Genomic DNA, 18,201 nt, shown 5'->3' with positions numbered 1-18,201 from the left:
ATAGGATAACACTCTGTATCTTTTTGGGTATCCTTTGAGACCACATACATTCCGGGATGTTAGCACATTAACCATATTCATGGACATGGCCCATGTGAAGTGTCCAGCAGGTTTGGGCCCTGCCCAATTCCCTCACCTCTCCCCCCACCCACCCACTCCAGCATCCCACATCAGAAGTCGTCACCAGCAGCCTTCTTAATATCTAATCATTCATTGAAACAGCTTAAAAGCATCTATATAACCCTAACATCAACTAATAAGAGCAGTATATTCTACTAGCACTATTCATATTACACTCCTTATCGGTTTCTCAAAGTTCATACATTTTATTATTTATGGCGTGCTTCCCTTTTCGAAAGTTCTTACTGCCAGTGCCAGAAGCGGCCTGTGGAAGAACATAGCTTATTTGTAACCCCAGAATGCACAGAAGTTATTGTCTCCGTACAAGCCCGACTTCCATGCATTTACAGCTCTTGTTTTAAGGGACCTGTGCACAAGTCTGCTACAGCTGGGCAAACGAAAGCTGCATGAATCAGAGACTCCCTGTCCAGACCACATTGGTGGCAACAAGTAGCAACTCAATTGTTATTAATATGTTCATATGAAATCTCATAAAACCCAAACATTTGGTTGTGGTGGGGCCATTATACATCTTTGGGGCTCAAAAGAGAATAACTTGAATGTAAATTCTCCAGCCTTTGAGCATCACCTTTTAAAAAATAACTGATTTAACATTTATTTTAAGTCTTGGTTTTGCTCCCCGTGTTACCTACATTATAACCTAAAATAGCAGCTAAGCCATGTGTTTTAACCACATATTTAATTCAGTTACAGGAATTGTGTGAATAATTACAATATCTGTTCATAGTTTTTGGATAAGTGCTCCAGACGTTGCTTACTGCAAACTATGACAACATAAAATAATATCCTTGTCAATCAAATCACCAACTGACACTACTCCTAGATCTAAGCAAATCAGTGACTTGGAGGTGATTTCCCCTAGTAGAACAATCCCATATGTTAAGTCTGTCCTTATGTTAATTCATTGTGAACTATGGCCATATGTATCAAAACTGTACCAGTTTTATAGTTGTAGGCTTCCAGCAGTGGCTCAGCAGACAATACATTGAAGTGCTTACTAAAAATGTTTAAGCCTCTTTTCATAGTTGAGTATTTAACTCAATACATGTATTTGTGCTGACACATTTAAAAAAAAGAGGTAAATCGAACACTAGGATAATTAATTTTTTTTACTGTTTAACACCTTAGCTGCGTCGAACGTTCAGCACCCAGTGCTGAACGTTCGAATAACGAGCGCTGGCCCGTCGGCCAACGGTCGTTCGCAGCACTGGGGAGGTAGCGTTGCCGTCGGCCGTTGGCCGACGGCAGTGCTTAAGGGGTTAAACCTGGATATCGATCATATATCAACAAAATATATGTTTGCTACCAAATATCATTATTTTGTTTTGGTTAATGGTCACTTGTCCTTTTTAGGGCGCGCTAGATAGCACATGCACTGTCTCGCCGAGACCTGCTGTAATTAGTCTGTGTTCTTCAAGTCCATCCATCTACTTGCCATTGCTTTTCATTTGTATATGTCAGTGTCCTTTAAAAAAACTTGCTTCCTAGTGGTCAGCCCTGCCTCTTTGCTCCTCCTTTCTCTCTTCTGTTTCTTCCAGGAGCAGTGACTTAGTACTGTCTCATCCCGCTATGGTTCTTTACCTGTTCTGGTACTATTTGTCTGTGTTCAACTTCAGCGCCCTAGCTTCTTACATTTAAATATAGCATTCTTCCTCCAAACGCCTCTTAATGCCACAGTTGTGTTACTGCCACCTCCCCTGCCATGCCTTCCACTCCTTTGCTTGTATTTTTTTAGGCTTTCTGTACTTTTTGGATGTCTACTGCCAGTTGGGCTTTTTTTGGGGTAAGATTCTTTTGGTTTGGGCTTCCTTTTAAGGGGGATTGGGCTTGTTTGCCTGCCACTGCTCAAGTGTTCTGTTTACTTCCTATTTGTCTGCCCTCTTAATTATTTCTGTTCCCAACACAATAGTGCTTATCTGCCCACACCACGCCTCCGATATCAATGTTTTTTTTTATTAGTGCATTTTAGGGTGGCCAGGGGTAAGATTGAGTGATTTTCCAACTATCAGTCATAGGATGTTGAACTGACACTGATGCTCGAACACGGATCCCCAGCTCCCAAGTCGGCAGCTCTAACTGCTGCACCACGTCCTCTCAAGCTGGTGATCCATGTTGGAGTCTCCCAGTGTTCGCTTCTAAGGTTCTACTCTCATGCCACACATTATGAGCAGCACACTCTGCATGTTTTTCTTACATTTTCGTAGTACAAATTCGACCCAAAGGTATTGCACTGCTTTCCACGAGCACCAATTACATTATATAATGACAGATTCATATTTTTTGTAGAGATTAATCAGAGATTAATCGGCAGTTTAGGACATTACTTACATGTCTTCAACCGAGCTGCCGATTAATCTCCCTGTCTCTACAAAAAAAATAAACAATATAAATGTGTCATTGTGTAATGTAACTGGTGCTCGTGGAAAGCGCTGCCGGTCGCCATTTTAAACAAGGAGCATTAGTCAGCTAGCAACAATGGTGTGCATTGCTGTTGTGCCACACCGGCTTCTGTGTGGGACCAAACACCCAGTCACAGAGCTTGAACTGCTTGGCTGCGTCCTCTTTCCGGATCATTCACTGGACCACTGTGAGTCAGACAGTGGACCTGCATTTAAGCAAGGAGACTGGTGCATGGCACTGTCACGAGTTCAATTGATGTGCAGTGGAAAATTTAAAGTGCTTTGGCATCTGTCTGGGCTTTTTTGACAAAAATGTCAGTCAGGGGAGCTTGTGCTGCTTGACTCTTCCATCTTTTCTTTGAACCTTCACTGAGGTGCCATAAAGTCAAGCAGCGGAACTGGACATGGGCAGGGGAGAGAAGCACAAGTTATTATAAGCACAGAGTCAAAAGTTGCATTAATTAGCAGCCACAAAGAGTGCTAGTGTAGCACAGCCGCTCCGGAGTCTGTGCCAGCTTCAAGAGATCAAAACCCCGAGCACAGGAGCTTCTGTTGTTTGGCTCCTCCTTCATTCTTTGAATTTTGACTGAACTGCCATGAAGTCAGACAGCAGGATTGGACTTGAGCAGGGGGGCACCTGCACGAGGTATACAAAGGGCATAGTCATAGTTTCAATTAATCAGCAGACACAAATAGATTCAAGTCAATAGGTGCTGTTTAGAAGTGAATACACGTCATAACCGTAACCATCACCAATCCCTCTAGATTCCTCAATTCTCCAAAGGCCAAATCATAGACAAGCATTTGCAATGCAATACGTCTCGAATTTGCAAGAGTTTGAGCTATTGGCATTGTAAATGACATTGCCTTTTATTTAAGTGCTTTGAAAACCTGCAAGTGGTGTGTAAATACCCACTTTGTACTTATTCTTCTTGCTTACGAGAAGCAAGGCAGGCAGTAGAAGAGGCATAGTTACTGCCAGCCTTGCTTCACGTAAACAACTAACAAAAGTACAGAGTGGATGTTTACGCAGTGCTTGCAGGTTTTCAAAACACATAAAAGCCATTTTCATTACAATGCCAATACCTCAAACTCTTGCAATTGCAAGACCTACTGCATTGCAAATACTTGTTTATATCTGCTCCAGTGATCTTTGCAGATCAGTCTGTGTTTAATCTAAAACTACAAAGTCGTCTACATGAATCAACGGGCGAAGCTGGTAATATCCTAAGTTTAGTGTAACACTTGTAGCAGCCGTAGGATACCCCTGGAGGTAGCGCACATATAAATTAAATAATGCAGGCCCAAGTACACAGACCTGAGATTTTATAGGTACATGAGCCTGTTGGGGCTTATTCATGTACCAGTGTGCAACGCTTGAGTCAATTTATGCAGCCCTACATCAATACCAGAATTGTGTGGTTTTTGCCCTGAGGAGTTGTCTCATCACATGTTCGACAGCTGTTGTATAGACCACAATACAGGTTACTCTTAGTCTAATTGCTCTTTCTGCCACTAGTTTCAATGCCATATTATCTATGGTTCCAGAGGTATTACAAAATCCTACTTGTTCTACCAGCAGCAAATTATCTTTTTCAATCCAGGCATTCAAATGGTGCGATACCATCCAAGTTTATAGCTTCCTCTGGTTGTAGGATGGAACAACACTGAGAAATACATTGCATAGCTTAACCACACCATTTTTCACCCCGCGTGTTTTTACAATGCTTATGCTTTTACAACACTTGCCATTAACACGCTATATATATATATATATATATATATATATATATTTGTCGGGGGGGACACCCCACACCCCCAACTTACCTTAAATGCGTGGTAAAGGTATATGTGGTAAAAGCATGCATTATTAAAACATACATGTCGTAAAAAAGGTGTGGTAAAAGCACAACGTAGTAAGAACCTCTTTGTATTGGCCTTTTTTCTTTCCTCTCAGTCCTGCTAAACTGTTAGTCTACAATTAGCTGGGCTGTGTGTTTTTTTAGAGGGTCACTAAATGGTTAACCTGCCATTACAACTGAACAGAGTTTCTATGGTGCATCAGATTTTTTGTTCTTAGCTCTTATTGGAGCTTTCTATAAACCTCCCCTCACAGAAGATGTGACCCTACACTTTAGGGATTCACCACCCAAGACCAGGGCCGTCATAGCCCCATTACAGGCCCGGGCAAAGAGGTGCACTGGGCCATGCTACAATCAATCAATCAATCAATCATTTGTAAAGCGCACTACATTCCCGCGAGGGTCACAAGGCGCTGGGGTGCGCTACTGATCGAACAGCCAGGTCTTGAGTATCCTCCTGAAGGTCAGCAGGTCTTGGGTCTGTCGTAGGCTCAGTGGGAGGGTGTTCTATGTCTTGGCGGCGAGGTGGGTGAAGGATCTCCCACCGGTGGTTGTTCTTCGTATGCGCAGGACAGTGGCGAGTGAGAGGTCGGCGGAGCGTAGCTGGCGGATCTGTGACTGGGGGTGAATGTTTTGCCATTGTGCAACATTCCGTCCATCACCTTGTATGTTTTGCTGTTTACCCTATGTGGGAAGGGTATGCCCAGACGTGGGTCCCGTGCTCACTACGCCACTGGAGTCCAGCTATCCTGGCTGAAGACGGCTGATAGCCAGAAACCGGTCCTAGGATGCTTGATTCCGGTCCAGGGAAGACATGGCTTGGCAGTTCAGGCTGGACTGTTCCCATGAGGCACAGGGTCAACACTGATTTGCATATGGCCATATCTGAACTGGGGTGGCTTGGTGAGCAAAATAACGATGGATTAAACCCAGATCTGTGACTGGGGGTGAATGTTTCGCCATTGTGCAACATTCCAGCCATCACCTTGTATGTTTTTGGGCTGTAGAAGGAGAGCCGTCTGTTGAGGTAGGCTGGGCCAGTCTTGTGGAGTGCCTTGTGTGCATGGGTGAGGAGCTTGAAGGATATCCTATTGTTGACGGGGAGCCAGTGCAGGTTTCTCAGGTGGGGGGGTGTGGCCGTGGCGTGGTACGTCGAGGATCAGTTGTGCCGAGACGTTTTGGATGCGTTGTAGTCGTTTGATGAGCTTGGTCGCGGCTCCTGCGTAGAGGGCGTTTCCGTAGTCGAGCCTGCTGCTGACGAGGGCCTGGGCCTGGGCCTGGGCCTGGGTTTCTTGTATCTGTCGGGATCCTTCTGTAGATCTTACAGAGCATGCGGAGGGTGTTGAAGCAGGAGGAGGAGACGGCGTTGATTTGCTTGGCCATTGAGAGCGTTAAGTCGAGGATGATTCCCAGGTTGCGTGCGTGGTCGGTGGGTGTCTGGGCTGCCCCAGTGCCGTCGGTCACCAGGAGTCGTCCCAGGCTGAAGGGTTGGAGCAGAGGATGAGGACCTCAGTCTTGTCCGAGTTCGGCTTCAGAAGGCTGCTCTTCATCCAGTCGGCGACGACCTTCATTCCTTCGTGTAGGTTGGCTTAGGCGGTGATGGGGTCCTTGGTGAGGGAGAAGATCAGCTGAGTGTTGTCGGCATAGGAGATTATGTTGAGGTCGTGCTGTCGGGCTACGTGTGCGAGCGGGGCCATGTAAATGTTGAACCGCGTCGGGCTGAGGGAGAATCCCTGGGGTACGCCGCAGATGATCTCGGAGGCTTTGAAACGGAATGGGGGAGGCGGATGCACTGATTTCTGCCGGATAGGAAGGAGGTGGTCCAATCCAGAGCCTTGTCTCGGATCCCTGCGGCGTGGAGGCGTGCGCGTAGTGTGCGGTGGCAGACGGTGTCGAAGGCGGCAGAGAGGTCTAGGAGGATGAGTGCTGCGGTCTCGCCATTGTCCAGCAGGGTCCTGATGTCGTCTGTGGCCACTTGCAGGAATAAAAAGGTTTACCGGAAAATGATTCTGGTCTGTATGCTCGTGCCCACCCCCGGTAACTGCCCAGTGGGAATCTCACACACAGAGAAGGGGGGAGAGGCTAAATTCCACTACTCCGACCTCCGCTCTCAGATGATTATAATACATAAGGAGGAGTAGGGAAATTGTAATCCAAGGGTGGCACGTGCTTTGTGAAAAAATACTGCCCTCACTCACACAAAATTGTGACATGCTTCATCATTGGGCTTGCTTCAATACACCCCTGCACAGACCAACGCCTGGGGCGGAGCAAAAGGGAGGGAAGACAAAACAAACAAAACAGTTGGGCGCACCAAAGGAAAAGTACAGTGAAGGTTAAAACTAGCTTGGAGGTGTCCCCTTTCGACAATTTATCCCTGGGTCCATCGGCTAGGTCTAAAAATGTGAAGGATGGTGGGGATAGGAAAAGATAAAGAGTTCCTTCACCCCTCTTTACTGGCAAAGTGTCAACATGTTTCTGCCGTCTGATACGTGCCCACAGTGTTGGGTCACACCGGCATTCCTCTGGACCCTACGGATCCCAAAATGTGTTACCCTCTGTACCTGTATTAGGTATCCTTGGAATGCGTTAATTCCAAGCAAAGGATTCCCCTATGTAACTCACACTCTGTAATCGAGTTTCGTCTACTACAATGCTAAAATTAACAAGATCTTGGGAGGGACCCCCTGTAGTCAAACTTTCATCAAGGTGGGTGCACTGCCCTGAAAGTATCGAGCTCTCGCTGTGTATGTGCCCATTCGTTAAGACGACACTGCCCAAGACAACGAAAAGCCTGTTTCGACAACCGTTTGCCCCACTTGTCGTTGTCCTAGTGAAGAGGGGGCTTTACACAGACACTCTTGGTCGTGGGCCACGGGGAGAGAGGGCAGGGACGGCTATACTTCGCTTCCAGATGTTCATGCCAGAATACCGGTTTGTTAATTGCCTAACACTGGTGCATCACAGATTGTGTTGCGCTGACCTTAATAAAAGTCCGCGTAGCAGTGTTTATCTGAAGGCCAAGGAAAGATGGCGTCTGTAAGATCGACAGCCCCGGAGGATGTAACGGGAATCTCTGCTCCTTCTGCTGTTTTACAAGCCGTTGCCGTTGCCGTTGCAGTTGCAGTTTAGGACTGCGTAAAGCCCATTTAACACACTCCAGGGAGTACATGATTACTTGCGACAAACACGGTACTTTTGGTTTAGCGATATCATAGGTAATAGCAACCGGGGGGAAACAAATGCAAACGTTTTCATTATGGATTTATGTACACAGGCACAAAAATGAAATTATTTAAAACTAAGTATGGCAGATGAATTAAACCTTTTCAGTTTGACTGCCGGGCATTGTCAGGTGGAATGTAGTCGCATTAGTTTCTTTGTTTATTTATGGGCATTTTTTTTGTTCTTGATGATTAATGCTCTATATTTAAGACAGAAAAAACGTTTCTTTTAAGATTTGGCTAGTCCCATTCTCCAGCAGAACTTGCCCTAGAGACATTTGTTGTTTTCTTATATTGTTCAGGTTATCACTCTTCTCGGCGCTGGGCGAGGAGCCCGTTTTATAGTCGTGCGCTCTCTGCTGCCACGCAGAATCCCGCCTCGTTAAACTGCGTGTGTTCACGTCCCTTCGTGCCGCAGGCGTGGCCTCTTTGCTTTTTTACGGAGGCTGTAGTTAATTTTGATGGCTCGGAAAAAAGACCACAACAACTACTTTAAATCCAGGGCTTTAGCATTGCCACCATTACCATTGAAGCAAAATCTGTCCAGCTTTTGGGGTTTACAGACTGGAACAAAAAATAGGACCGGAACCAAAATAAAAGTGGCCCTGGTTAACGAACCAGAGAGCTAAAAAAAAGTTGGGTACATTTGCCAATAAGGACAACTTTCAACTTGTAAAGACATGCTGTATGAATATTTTGCAAGATATAGGAGACTGCATGCATTTGTGTTTGCTGCAGGCAATGTTTGTGGTAAAGAGGGAATTGACAGTAAAAAGCAGCCCACCTGCCCATAAAACAGGTTCAGACCAGCCCATTGGACACTGCCTGATTGCCCTAGCGGCCTCTCGGGCCCTGTGCCTATGTAATCAGAGGTCGAAGTGTATTAGAAATAACTGCAATGGGTGCAGGGAAAACAAGTGTGGCTGCCGTGTCAAAGGTGTGGCAAAAAAGAACAACCTATTCTGCAACTATTTTGTTTGTCCTTCAACTTCAGGTAACTGCATATAATATAACACACACCTAAAATGAATAAATGTGAGTAAAACTAATACATGGGAAATTAATTATATTACGTTTTGAAACTAAACCTCTGTTGGTTAATTTGATCGCGGGAGATGTCTGTGTGCGTAACCAGAGAGCCACAGAATCGAATCATGGTTGGTGCAGTGCGGTAGAGTGACTTGTGTATTATTGTTAGTGCTACGGAGCCCCAGGCTTTGACAGAAAGCACTATCAATATGTAAGTTAATGTTCTAAACTTGCATTATGCACAGTATAAGCTAGGCGGTCACGAAAAGCAAACATTTTACGTTTATGATTTTAAATATGTGCTTTCTAAATATAGATTTTAGTAATACGCAATCAGACTGTACCTAGAGGAAACATTTTTTGTATGTGTCCATTAAAAGCAGGCATTCTAGAGCTCAGCTACTAACACTCTTACAATACCACTAAAAACCGAAAAACTTGGTCATCAACAAGCTTTAAGTGACTCCATCAGTTAACCCCTTCGGTGCTCACGACGAGCTCAGCTCGTCATGACCACACCCATTAACATTATGGCCCAGCACAGCAGGGGAATATCTTCAGCAACCAAGGTGTTAAACCCACTGCTGGCCTCAAAGCAGCCTTTCCATTTGCAGATTAAACAGCTGCACACATCTACATTGCCTTGAGTCAGTAGGCACCATGGCAAGAAAGCCTGTTTCTTGTTCACCTGTCCCTTCCACTTCAGGTAAGGCACCTCACCTGTCTGAATTAACCGCCCCTGTATGGTTGTCTTTTTAACAAGAATTAGTGGAAATGTTTTGGTTAAATTAAAGTACTAGCACGTCATGTCCCACTGGTCCTGTCCACGTCGACCTCTGCGTGTAGTGACGAGCAGGCCAGGCTTGAAGATGCAAGTGAAGGTTAATAGGACTAGGCTCTATAAATAAGGAAGGTGTTCACCCCTTGTGCTGTCTGCACACTCTGTCTCTTGGTTGAGCAGGAGATTGTGCATCCCATAAGCTGTAGTGGAGGGAATGCTGCACTGTGACTTCTTCCTGGTGCTTCGGGGGTGTTTGAAGGTATAAATTACTCTCCACTTGTACCTGCAAACATACTCTCCATTGGTTCATGAGTGCGGTGCCGGGTGAATTCACACTGCTCATGCTGTGTGTTGAATGTGCAGTATTATGTTATGCTGTTTTGTTATTTTAATTTGTAACACACTTGAATCACCCCAAGGCGTATCTCGGCGCAACCAAGATTCAATGTCGAATCATCCACTAGATCAGAACAAAATTGTCTTAAGTGCTTTCCTGAAACGAAGGTGATCCGAACAGATTTGAATATGGTGTGGCAATTTGTTCCAGTAGGAAGGAACCAGGTAGGAAAAAGACCTGCCACCTGAGCGAGCCTTTTTGACGTGAGGAATGATTAACAATGCCTTATCATTCGATCTCGGGAGTCTCGGTGGGCAATAGTGTCTAAGCTTCGTTGCTAGGTTACAAGGGTCATTTCAAGTTAGCGCTTTATGTTTAAGGCAAACATTTTAAAAATAATTCTCTTGCGTACCGGAAGCCAATGCAAGATATGAAGAAGGGGAGCGGAAGTAGCCCCGGATGGCAAATTGCAAATAAGGCGTGCAGCGGTGTTCTGTATCACTTGTAATTTTGATAATAACGTCTCATTAGCAGAAGCCAGCAAAACGTTGCAATAATCCAAACGGCTAATCACAAGAGCCTGAGCCACCGTTTTCCCTGCTGTGAGTGGAAGGAAAGGGAAGGCTCTTCGCATTCAGCGCATGATTTGGAAACAGGAGCCTGATGTACACATTAGCTGCTCTTTCATGATAAGAGGTTGGTCAAGGCAGACTCTCAAGTTCTTAACCTCCCGCTTCGGTGTGGGTGCAGTCCCAAGTTCCGCAGGCCGCCAATCAGCAGTCCACAGTTGTTGGGCTTTGCCAAACAGCATAATCTTTGTTTGTTCCGAATTCTACAGGAGGCAGTTTTCTGTCATCCAGGTAGCAATTGCTGCCAGTGTGGATGCTACTGCCAAAAGCAGGAAGGTAGGGTGCAGTCGCACACTGGCAGTGTTCACATGTACAGTAAACCAGCCTGCCAGATGGCATGGCGATGCATCACACCTTCTTTTATGAGTAAAAGGAGAAATCCTGTAGTCATTGGGACTAAGAGGCAAACTGATAAACATCAAATCGAGAATGAACAGGAGCAGGAACAAAAAAATCTCAGAGATAGAAGACGAAATAGCAGCACTGGAAAGAGGCCACTGCGCAAACATAGCAGACAAGAACACACTCACCACGCTCACAAAAAAGAAATACGAACTGAACAAAATTCTGAGCGAACGAGCAGGTTCGTGGCTAACAAAATTCAAATCTGTAAATCTGTGCAGGGCCAACAAAGCAGGGAAACAGCTGGCATCCTACCTCAAAGCGAAGCAGAGGCAACACACAATAGCAGCAATAACAGAAAAAACAAATAAATCGCAAACAACAAACAAAGGAATACTAGAAGTCTTCAGACAGTTCTACCAAGAACTATATTCCGAAGATAAGAACCTGAGCAGAGATGGGGGATGCGCTCTCCTAAAAGACATCAACCTGCCAGAACTCAAAGAGGAGGACAGAGCACCCCTCGAAGCAGACATAACGGAAGAAGAAATTGAAGCGGCAATCAGCCAGCTAAAACAGAACCAAGCGCCAGGACCGGACGGATACACCACCGTGTTCTACAAAACATTCTGCCAAAAAATCAAAAGAATACTGTCGGAAACATACTCCGCCTGCATACACAACGGCAAAATGACAGACACCATGAGTGAAGCCAACATCACAATAATTCCCAAGGAGGGGAAGGACCCTCAGTACCCGCAGAACTACAGACCCATTTCGCTAATAAATGTCGATTGCAAAATCTATGCGAAGGTACTGGCAAATAGACTAAACAGAGTCCTACCAGACATCATCCACAACTCACAAGTGGGATACATCAAACACAGACTATCGCAAGACAACACAAGGTTACTATGCCACCTAATCAACCACACAACACAGAGCAGCGAACAGGCAGTCATGATAGCGCTGGATGCGGAGAAGGCTTTTGATAGAGTCTCATGGCCCTTCCTTAGGAACTGCATGGCAAAGTTCGGCCTAGGGGAGAAATACATAGCAATGGTGATGGCCCTATACAACAAACCCAGAGCAAAAATAGTGGTGAATGGAAGCGCATCTGAGACGCTCACACTAGGAAGAGGCACCAGGCAAGGATGCCCACTGTCACCAGGCCTCTTCCTGCTGGCACTAGAACCCCTACTAGCGAAAATCAGAGACAATGAGAGAATTACGGGTGTTGAGGTCAAAGAGAAAACAGTTAAACTGGCAGCATACGCAGACGACATCCTTATCACAACCACAAACCCATCAGCGTCAATAACAGCGCTCATGGACACAATAGGAGAATACGCAGAAGCATCAGGGAACAAACTCAACAAAGACAAATCGGAGTGCAAACCAATGAACATCCATACCACAAGAGAAGTACTCGGGAGCTCAGGCCTAGCCTGGCAAACAAAACCGCTCAAGTACCTAGGGCTACAGTTTGGGAGAGACCTAACATCCACACTACAACACAATGAGGACTCATTGCTAAAAAAAATAAAAGAAAGACTAGAACTTTGGTCGCCAAAATACATCAGCTGGTGGGGAAGGATAGAAACGATAAAAATGATGATAACACCTACAATAAATTACACGCTAAACATGCTACCAATCCCAATGACAGAAAGCTTCCATAAGAGATTGGACAGCATGATCAACACCTTCCTATGGAGAAACAAAAGACCCAGACTGAGACTAACGAAAGAACTCGGGGGCCTCAACCTGGCAAACTTTAAAGTCTACCAAACAGCATGCCTGGCGAAACAAGGGATGGCATGGATTGACGACACGCAAACGTACAAACCAGTCTGGCTAGAGCTGGAGAAAGATCTCCTGGGAGGTCTTGACCCGATAGCTCTACTAACGGCAAACAAACACCCCCTAAGGTCGAGCCCAATACTGAAACACACCAGAGAAGCGCTGATGAAAATAGACAGGCGAATGATGCAGAAGCTGAGAGGCACAACATGGGAATCCATCTGGTTCAACACAAAAGTAACATATCAAGGGGCAACAATGAACAACGACACATGGATCAAGAAAGGAATCGGCCTCCCCAAACAGATGGAAACCAAGGGAAAACAGCTGACATTTCAAAACATACAACAACTAAACGACCTTCCAAACAAAGAGCTGTACAACTTTCTAAAGATCAAAACTGCCATAACCAGAGCTAACTTACACAGAGAAGAACCGGGCATCATCAAATACGTGAAAACCCTAAACTCAGCAGGCCACCAAACCGCAAAGATCTATAAACTGCTGAGCCCGTCCACTCTGTCGCAAAACAAAAAAACGACAAATTCATGGGAAACACTTCTAGGCAGACAGCTAAATGAAAAAGAACAGGCACAAATGTGGAGCTCAGCGACAACGAACAAAATAACCCCACAACTGGCACAAACGAAATACTGGCTCCTCCACAGAGCCTACTGGACCCCGTCCAGGCTCCACAAAGTTGGCATCGCTGAATCAAGCAACTGCTGGAACTGTCAAAAGGAGGAAGGCACCCTCGAACATCTCATCTTCGAATGCGTGAAAGTCAAGAAGCTCTGGGCGCAGATCAACGCATTCATAAACGATATGCTCAAAATAGACTAAACAATCAGCTATGCTAGCCTTGCGACAGGGCACCTGACCGCGAACCTAAACAACAGAGAAGAGAGAGACCTACTAGACCTGCTACTCACAGCGGCCCTAAAGATAATCCTAACGAACTGGAAAAACACTGCAAAAGCAAACTTCAAAACATGGATTAACTGGATCACCTTCCTGAGAGGAGCAGACAACATCACAGGCAACTTCTCGAAAGAACACACCCCCAAGGTGCTCATGTGGAGCCCACTCGACGAACACTTAAGGACAACGCAATAAACAAATAAACAACCCCCCCCTTCCCTCTTTTTCTTTCTCTCCTTTCTTTTTTTTTCTCACCAGGATAAGCCAAGAAATATAGCTAACACAAATGCACTGTATACAAGAAATACGAATTGCCAATGTATATTCCACTTATATTTTTCAATAAAAAATTTTTATAAATCAAAAAAAAAGAAAGAAGCAACATTTCTAAACGTAATACATATGCTGTAATATTGTGATGCATTCTAGTAGTTGGTAGTGGGCGGAGCTAGGGGGCCAGAGGAAGAGGAGGAGCGGAGACAGGAAAGGGGCAGTTAGAGTAGGGACAGGGACGAGGGCAGTAGCACATAATAAAGGCTCCATTAAAATATAAAAAAAAATAAAAAATAACTGTGCCAAAGAAGCTTTGGAAAGCAACTGGAGCTTGAAGGTAGGAAAGAGTCCTTTGGCCATTGTAACACTGTTATACCATTGAACATGGGAATAAACGGAGGGGTGAGACCGATGAGGATCTTGACCGTATCAGCTTTATTTGAGGCTCAGGTAAAGACCTATGACCCTTTCCCTCTCAGCGGTGTTGGGGAAAACCAAGACTGGGAGATTCCTTTGTCCTAACAGACCTCTAGCTCCTGTTTCTTGTGCGGCTTCCTTTCTGTCCAGACTTGCTTTTAACAGAAACCTCCCCTGTGCCCTCATCAAACTATGATGAAGGGTCTGCCTCTCGGGCCTTGCTCCCAACATATATTGACCTTCTGCAATATGAATTTTGTTTTTCAGGTATTTGGGTAGAAAGAGGTTTGTAGCTTTGTATGCAGTGCATGAGAATTGGAAGTTAGTTTGTCTAATAGTATTGGAAGCTGTAAATGGTGACCCATAATGTCTATCCCAATAGTGGTAAAACAAAGCATGAAAACTAGGAATAGTGACTAACATTGTGGCATCTAGCAGCATTTGCTCATCACATAAGGTCCAGCTTGGTATTTCACAGGCTGGGATCCATTATTGCTGATCAGTGGCCTGGAATCCACTGTAAGTGATGCACAGCCGGTGTGTTGTAGAAAGTCTGACTTCAAATTTGCTAATTTTGTATTATGCCCTAATCAATGGTCTTGTGACAGTGACTCTCAGTGTGTGGTCTTTATGTGAAGTCCCATTACACTATATGATGCTTTAGATGGGGAGTTTAGGGAGTTTCTTATTCTGTTGACATTCACAATGGGTTTTCTGAATTATGAGTAGGAGTTAGCCCTAACCCCTATGCATCCATGTCTGTTTTCAGGTCCTGACCTCTGACCTGGAGAAGAGAGAGAAGCAGCAGCTAAGGATGCTGGAGCAGCTCAAGGAAATCCAAGCTCGCTACGAGTCCTGTGAAGCAGACCGCCGCCGGGCCGAGCTTCAGAGCGCGGAGCTGGCACAGCAGGCTGAGGATGCTGCCCGAGAGGGGGACCAGTACGTGGCTGAGCTACGGCAGGCCGAGGCCTTAAGGCTGGAAAGTGAAAGGAAGAAAGAGGAACTTAAGGTCAAGGCTCAAGAAACTATCAGACAATGGAGAATGAAGTGCAAGAAGCTAGAGCGGGATCTAGAGAATCAGGGTGAGGCTGCAGGCGAGCAGACTGGACGAAACAATCAGGTAGGTGGTACCCCTATGCTACTGCAGCACCCGCTGCATCAGTGTGAGATGTCTGGAGTCTCTGATATGTTCCTATGTCTGTTCAGTTTGTTGCAAGGGGGCTTTTTTGTTTTACTTGTTAAGGACTGGGTTCTACAAGTCTCCCGTCAGAGGGCCATAATTGCTTTGGGCAGGAAATTGGTCTGCTGGTAGTGGCAATCTGATAGAGAGCTACCTAACAGTCAAACCTAAACTAACACAGGTCTAGTGGTTGTAATTGTTGACCACGTAGCGTGCATGTGATGAGGACAGGGCAAACAAGCACTTTTGGACATGGCCAGTGAGATCTTTCCGGCTGTCCCGAAGGAACGCTGGATAAGTTTATCCCAGACCATTAATGATCAACAAGATGCGGCAAAATACCTACTACTAGCAGGCCTTGACACAACAGATTGTGTGGGCTGTGCATGGGAAACAGTGTGGTAATTAGACCTCATACCAGGATGCGTGCTCCTTGATTTGGGAGATATCCAGGCATCCTTGAGGGATGTACCCTTTGATTGATCTAGGCTCTTTGGGGAGAAGGCCTACTTGGCACTAGAGAGATTTAGAGACAGCATGTTACCATCTGTTCACAAGGGTTGCTTTCGCCAGCACACCATTTCCACTCAAAATAGAAGAAAGTGGTTCGGCGGCTACTTGTGGGGCTTATAGGTACTAAGAGGAAGGGGTCCCAGCGTGAGTGTAATATAATGTGAACAATTCAAAAAATTATTATTTACACAGACAATGAATGCATCCACATTGTTTTATTCACAATGGGACTAAGTATACTGAATATACAGACAACTGATCAATAATTTTAAACGGTTGTACAGTGCCCCTGGGTGTCAATAATAATTTTATGAATTGTTCACATTATATTACACTCACGCTGGGACCCCTTCCTCTTAGTACCTATAGAACCCAGGTCCCAGTGACTATGTTTTGGTAAACCCCCTTATTTATACACTACTTGTGGGGCTTGACATATAAAACAACAGCAGCCCTCACTATCAGGCTTGCAACTGACTCACGCCTTTTGTACCTTGATGACAGGCTGCTCAACGCAGGCTTGCCAGAATCTGTCACGGACAATCTTCAGATGGTAGTCACCCTACTGTCATCCTTGTAGTTTTCTAACAGCAAACTAAAGTTCCACCTTACTCCTACACAGGGTCCCCTGTACAATGGTATTGTGGATGTGGTTTTTAAGTCCTTCCACTGCTGAAGTGAGTCTGGCACATTCAGGACAAGATTCTGAGGTTTCAGGCTCACCGCTGAGTGCCAATGAAGATGAGTCTGAGGCTTCTTGGACTTCTAGATTTATGCATCCTCCTGGTCCATTGTGCCAGATTTCAAAACGAGCTTTGCGGTGTTACCTCTGTTTCCAGTATGTGCAGCAAGGTGTCTATCAGACACCATCTGCAGCTTGGAGGAGACCACCCAGGACCTTCAGTGGTGGCAGGTGGACACCAACCGGTTTGGTGCTCTCCTTACCCCACCCAATGTTCACAGTATTGATGTATGCATCATCTCTCGGTTGGGGAGGTGACCTGGGGGAGGTGGAGGTCAAGGTTCTTTGCTCCACACTGACGTATCCGCTTCAGATCAACCTGCTAGAGCTTCATGGCATCAAGACTGCCTTGAAGGCCTTCCTACCAACCATCAAGAAAAGGCTGGTGCAGATCCTCATAGACAACTCAGCGCTATGTGGTACTGCTACAGGCAGGATAGCTTGGGGTCCTGACTGTGTGCCGGCAGGCACTGCTCCTTTGGGAGTGGCTGGATCTACAGGGGCTCTTCCTGGTGGCCAACCACCTGGGAAGTCACTGAACTCCAGAGTAGATGAACTGAGCAGACGCCGGCTGGCAGAGCACAAATGATATCTTTAACCGGTGTGTCACAGGACAACTTCAACCAATGAGGCATGCTCTGGCTCGATCTTTCTCACCACCATGAGAATGCACAGTGTCAAGACTATTGTGCATTGGTGTTTCTGCCAGGGGGATTTCTAGGCAATACATATGCCACCTGCAGTGGTTTTCTGTGCACATTTGCACTACTACCTCTCCAACCTCTGGTTCGAGGAAGGTCAGGACTTACCAGATCCAAGTCCTCATGAAAGCTCCAGATTGCTGGAAGAGTGTAATATCCCGAGCTCTTAAGCTTGCGCTCTTTCTCTCCAACCATGCTACCTCAACAGAGCATCTCTGTCTCAGCAATAGGACCGGATCCTTCACCAGAGTCTCCACAACCTATATGTTAATGCCTGGAGATTGAACAGAGACAATTGAGTAGTTTTGGTTGACCATCAAAAGTTGTGAATGTGGTCCTCAGAGCATCCCTCAACCAAATCCATTTATTCGGATTGCGGAAAAAGTTTATGACCTGGTGTAGCAATAGTCTCCTGACCGTCTTTTACCTTCCATCTTTTTGGAGGCATTGATTTAGAATCTGTTTTAAAGATAAGGAATATGTAATTCGAAGTATCACTCCGAAGAATAAGTTGCTTCCCTTTGGTAATGCTCTACCTGGTGGATACTGTAACTGCAGATTTGTCACCGCTCTACCACCTCCTTGTTCTGGGGAGTGGATATCTTCACACCTTAAGAATGTCTCAAGTTAGCTTTCAGCAAACTGTATTCTTTGGTTTGACACAATTGATACAAGTCTGATGAAAGATAAAGGAAGAAAGCATGGCACCTATATGTGCCTCCGCTCTGTCACTTCCGGCCTGCACAAGGTTGTTGTGGAGTCCGATTGTGCAACCTGCTGGATGGTGGGAGCAACTGCTTAAAGAATTCCGAACCCAGTCTGGCGTCAGGAGATTATTCTTAAGGTAAGGAATCTTCGGTTAGGGTATCCACCATAAACGAGCACTGGAAATGCAATAGGTCTCACA

General features: G+C 45.5%; 1 protein-coding gene across 1 annotated transcript in view; it reads left to right on the top strand.

Annotated features, from left to right (window-relative positions):
• Positions 1–18,201, top strand: part of CEP128 (centrosomal protein 128) — a 757,252-nt gene that overhangs the window by 166,156 nt on the left and 572,895 nt on the right. The window contains exon 12 of the mRNA XM_086937589.1: positions 14,928–15,278. Within this exon, the coding sequence (XP_086793715.1) occupies positions 14,928–15,278 (351 nt within the window). The remainder of the gene's footprint in view (positions 1–14,927; positions 15,279–18,201) is intronic.

This window comes from Lissotriton vulgaris, chromosome 9 (genome assembly GCF_964263255.1).
Source record: "Lissotriton vulgaris chromosome 9, aLisVul1.2, whole genome shotgun sequence".
NCBI classification, from domain to species: domain Eukaryota; kingdom Metazoa; phylum Chordata; class Amphibia; order Caudata; family Salamandridae; genus Lissotriton; species Lissotriton vulgaris.
The sequence above is the reverse complement of the archived record's forward strand: the minus strand, read 5'-3'. Positions and strand labels throughout refer to the sequence as shown.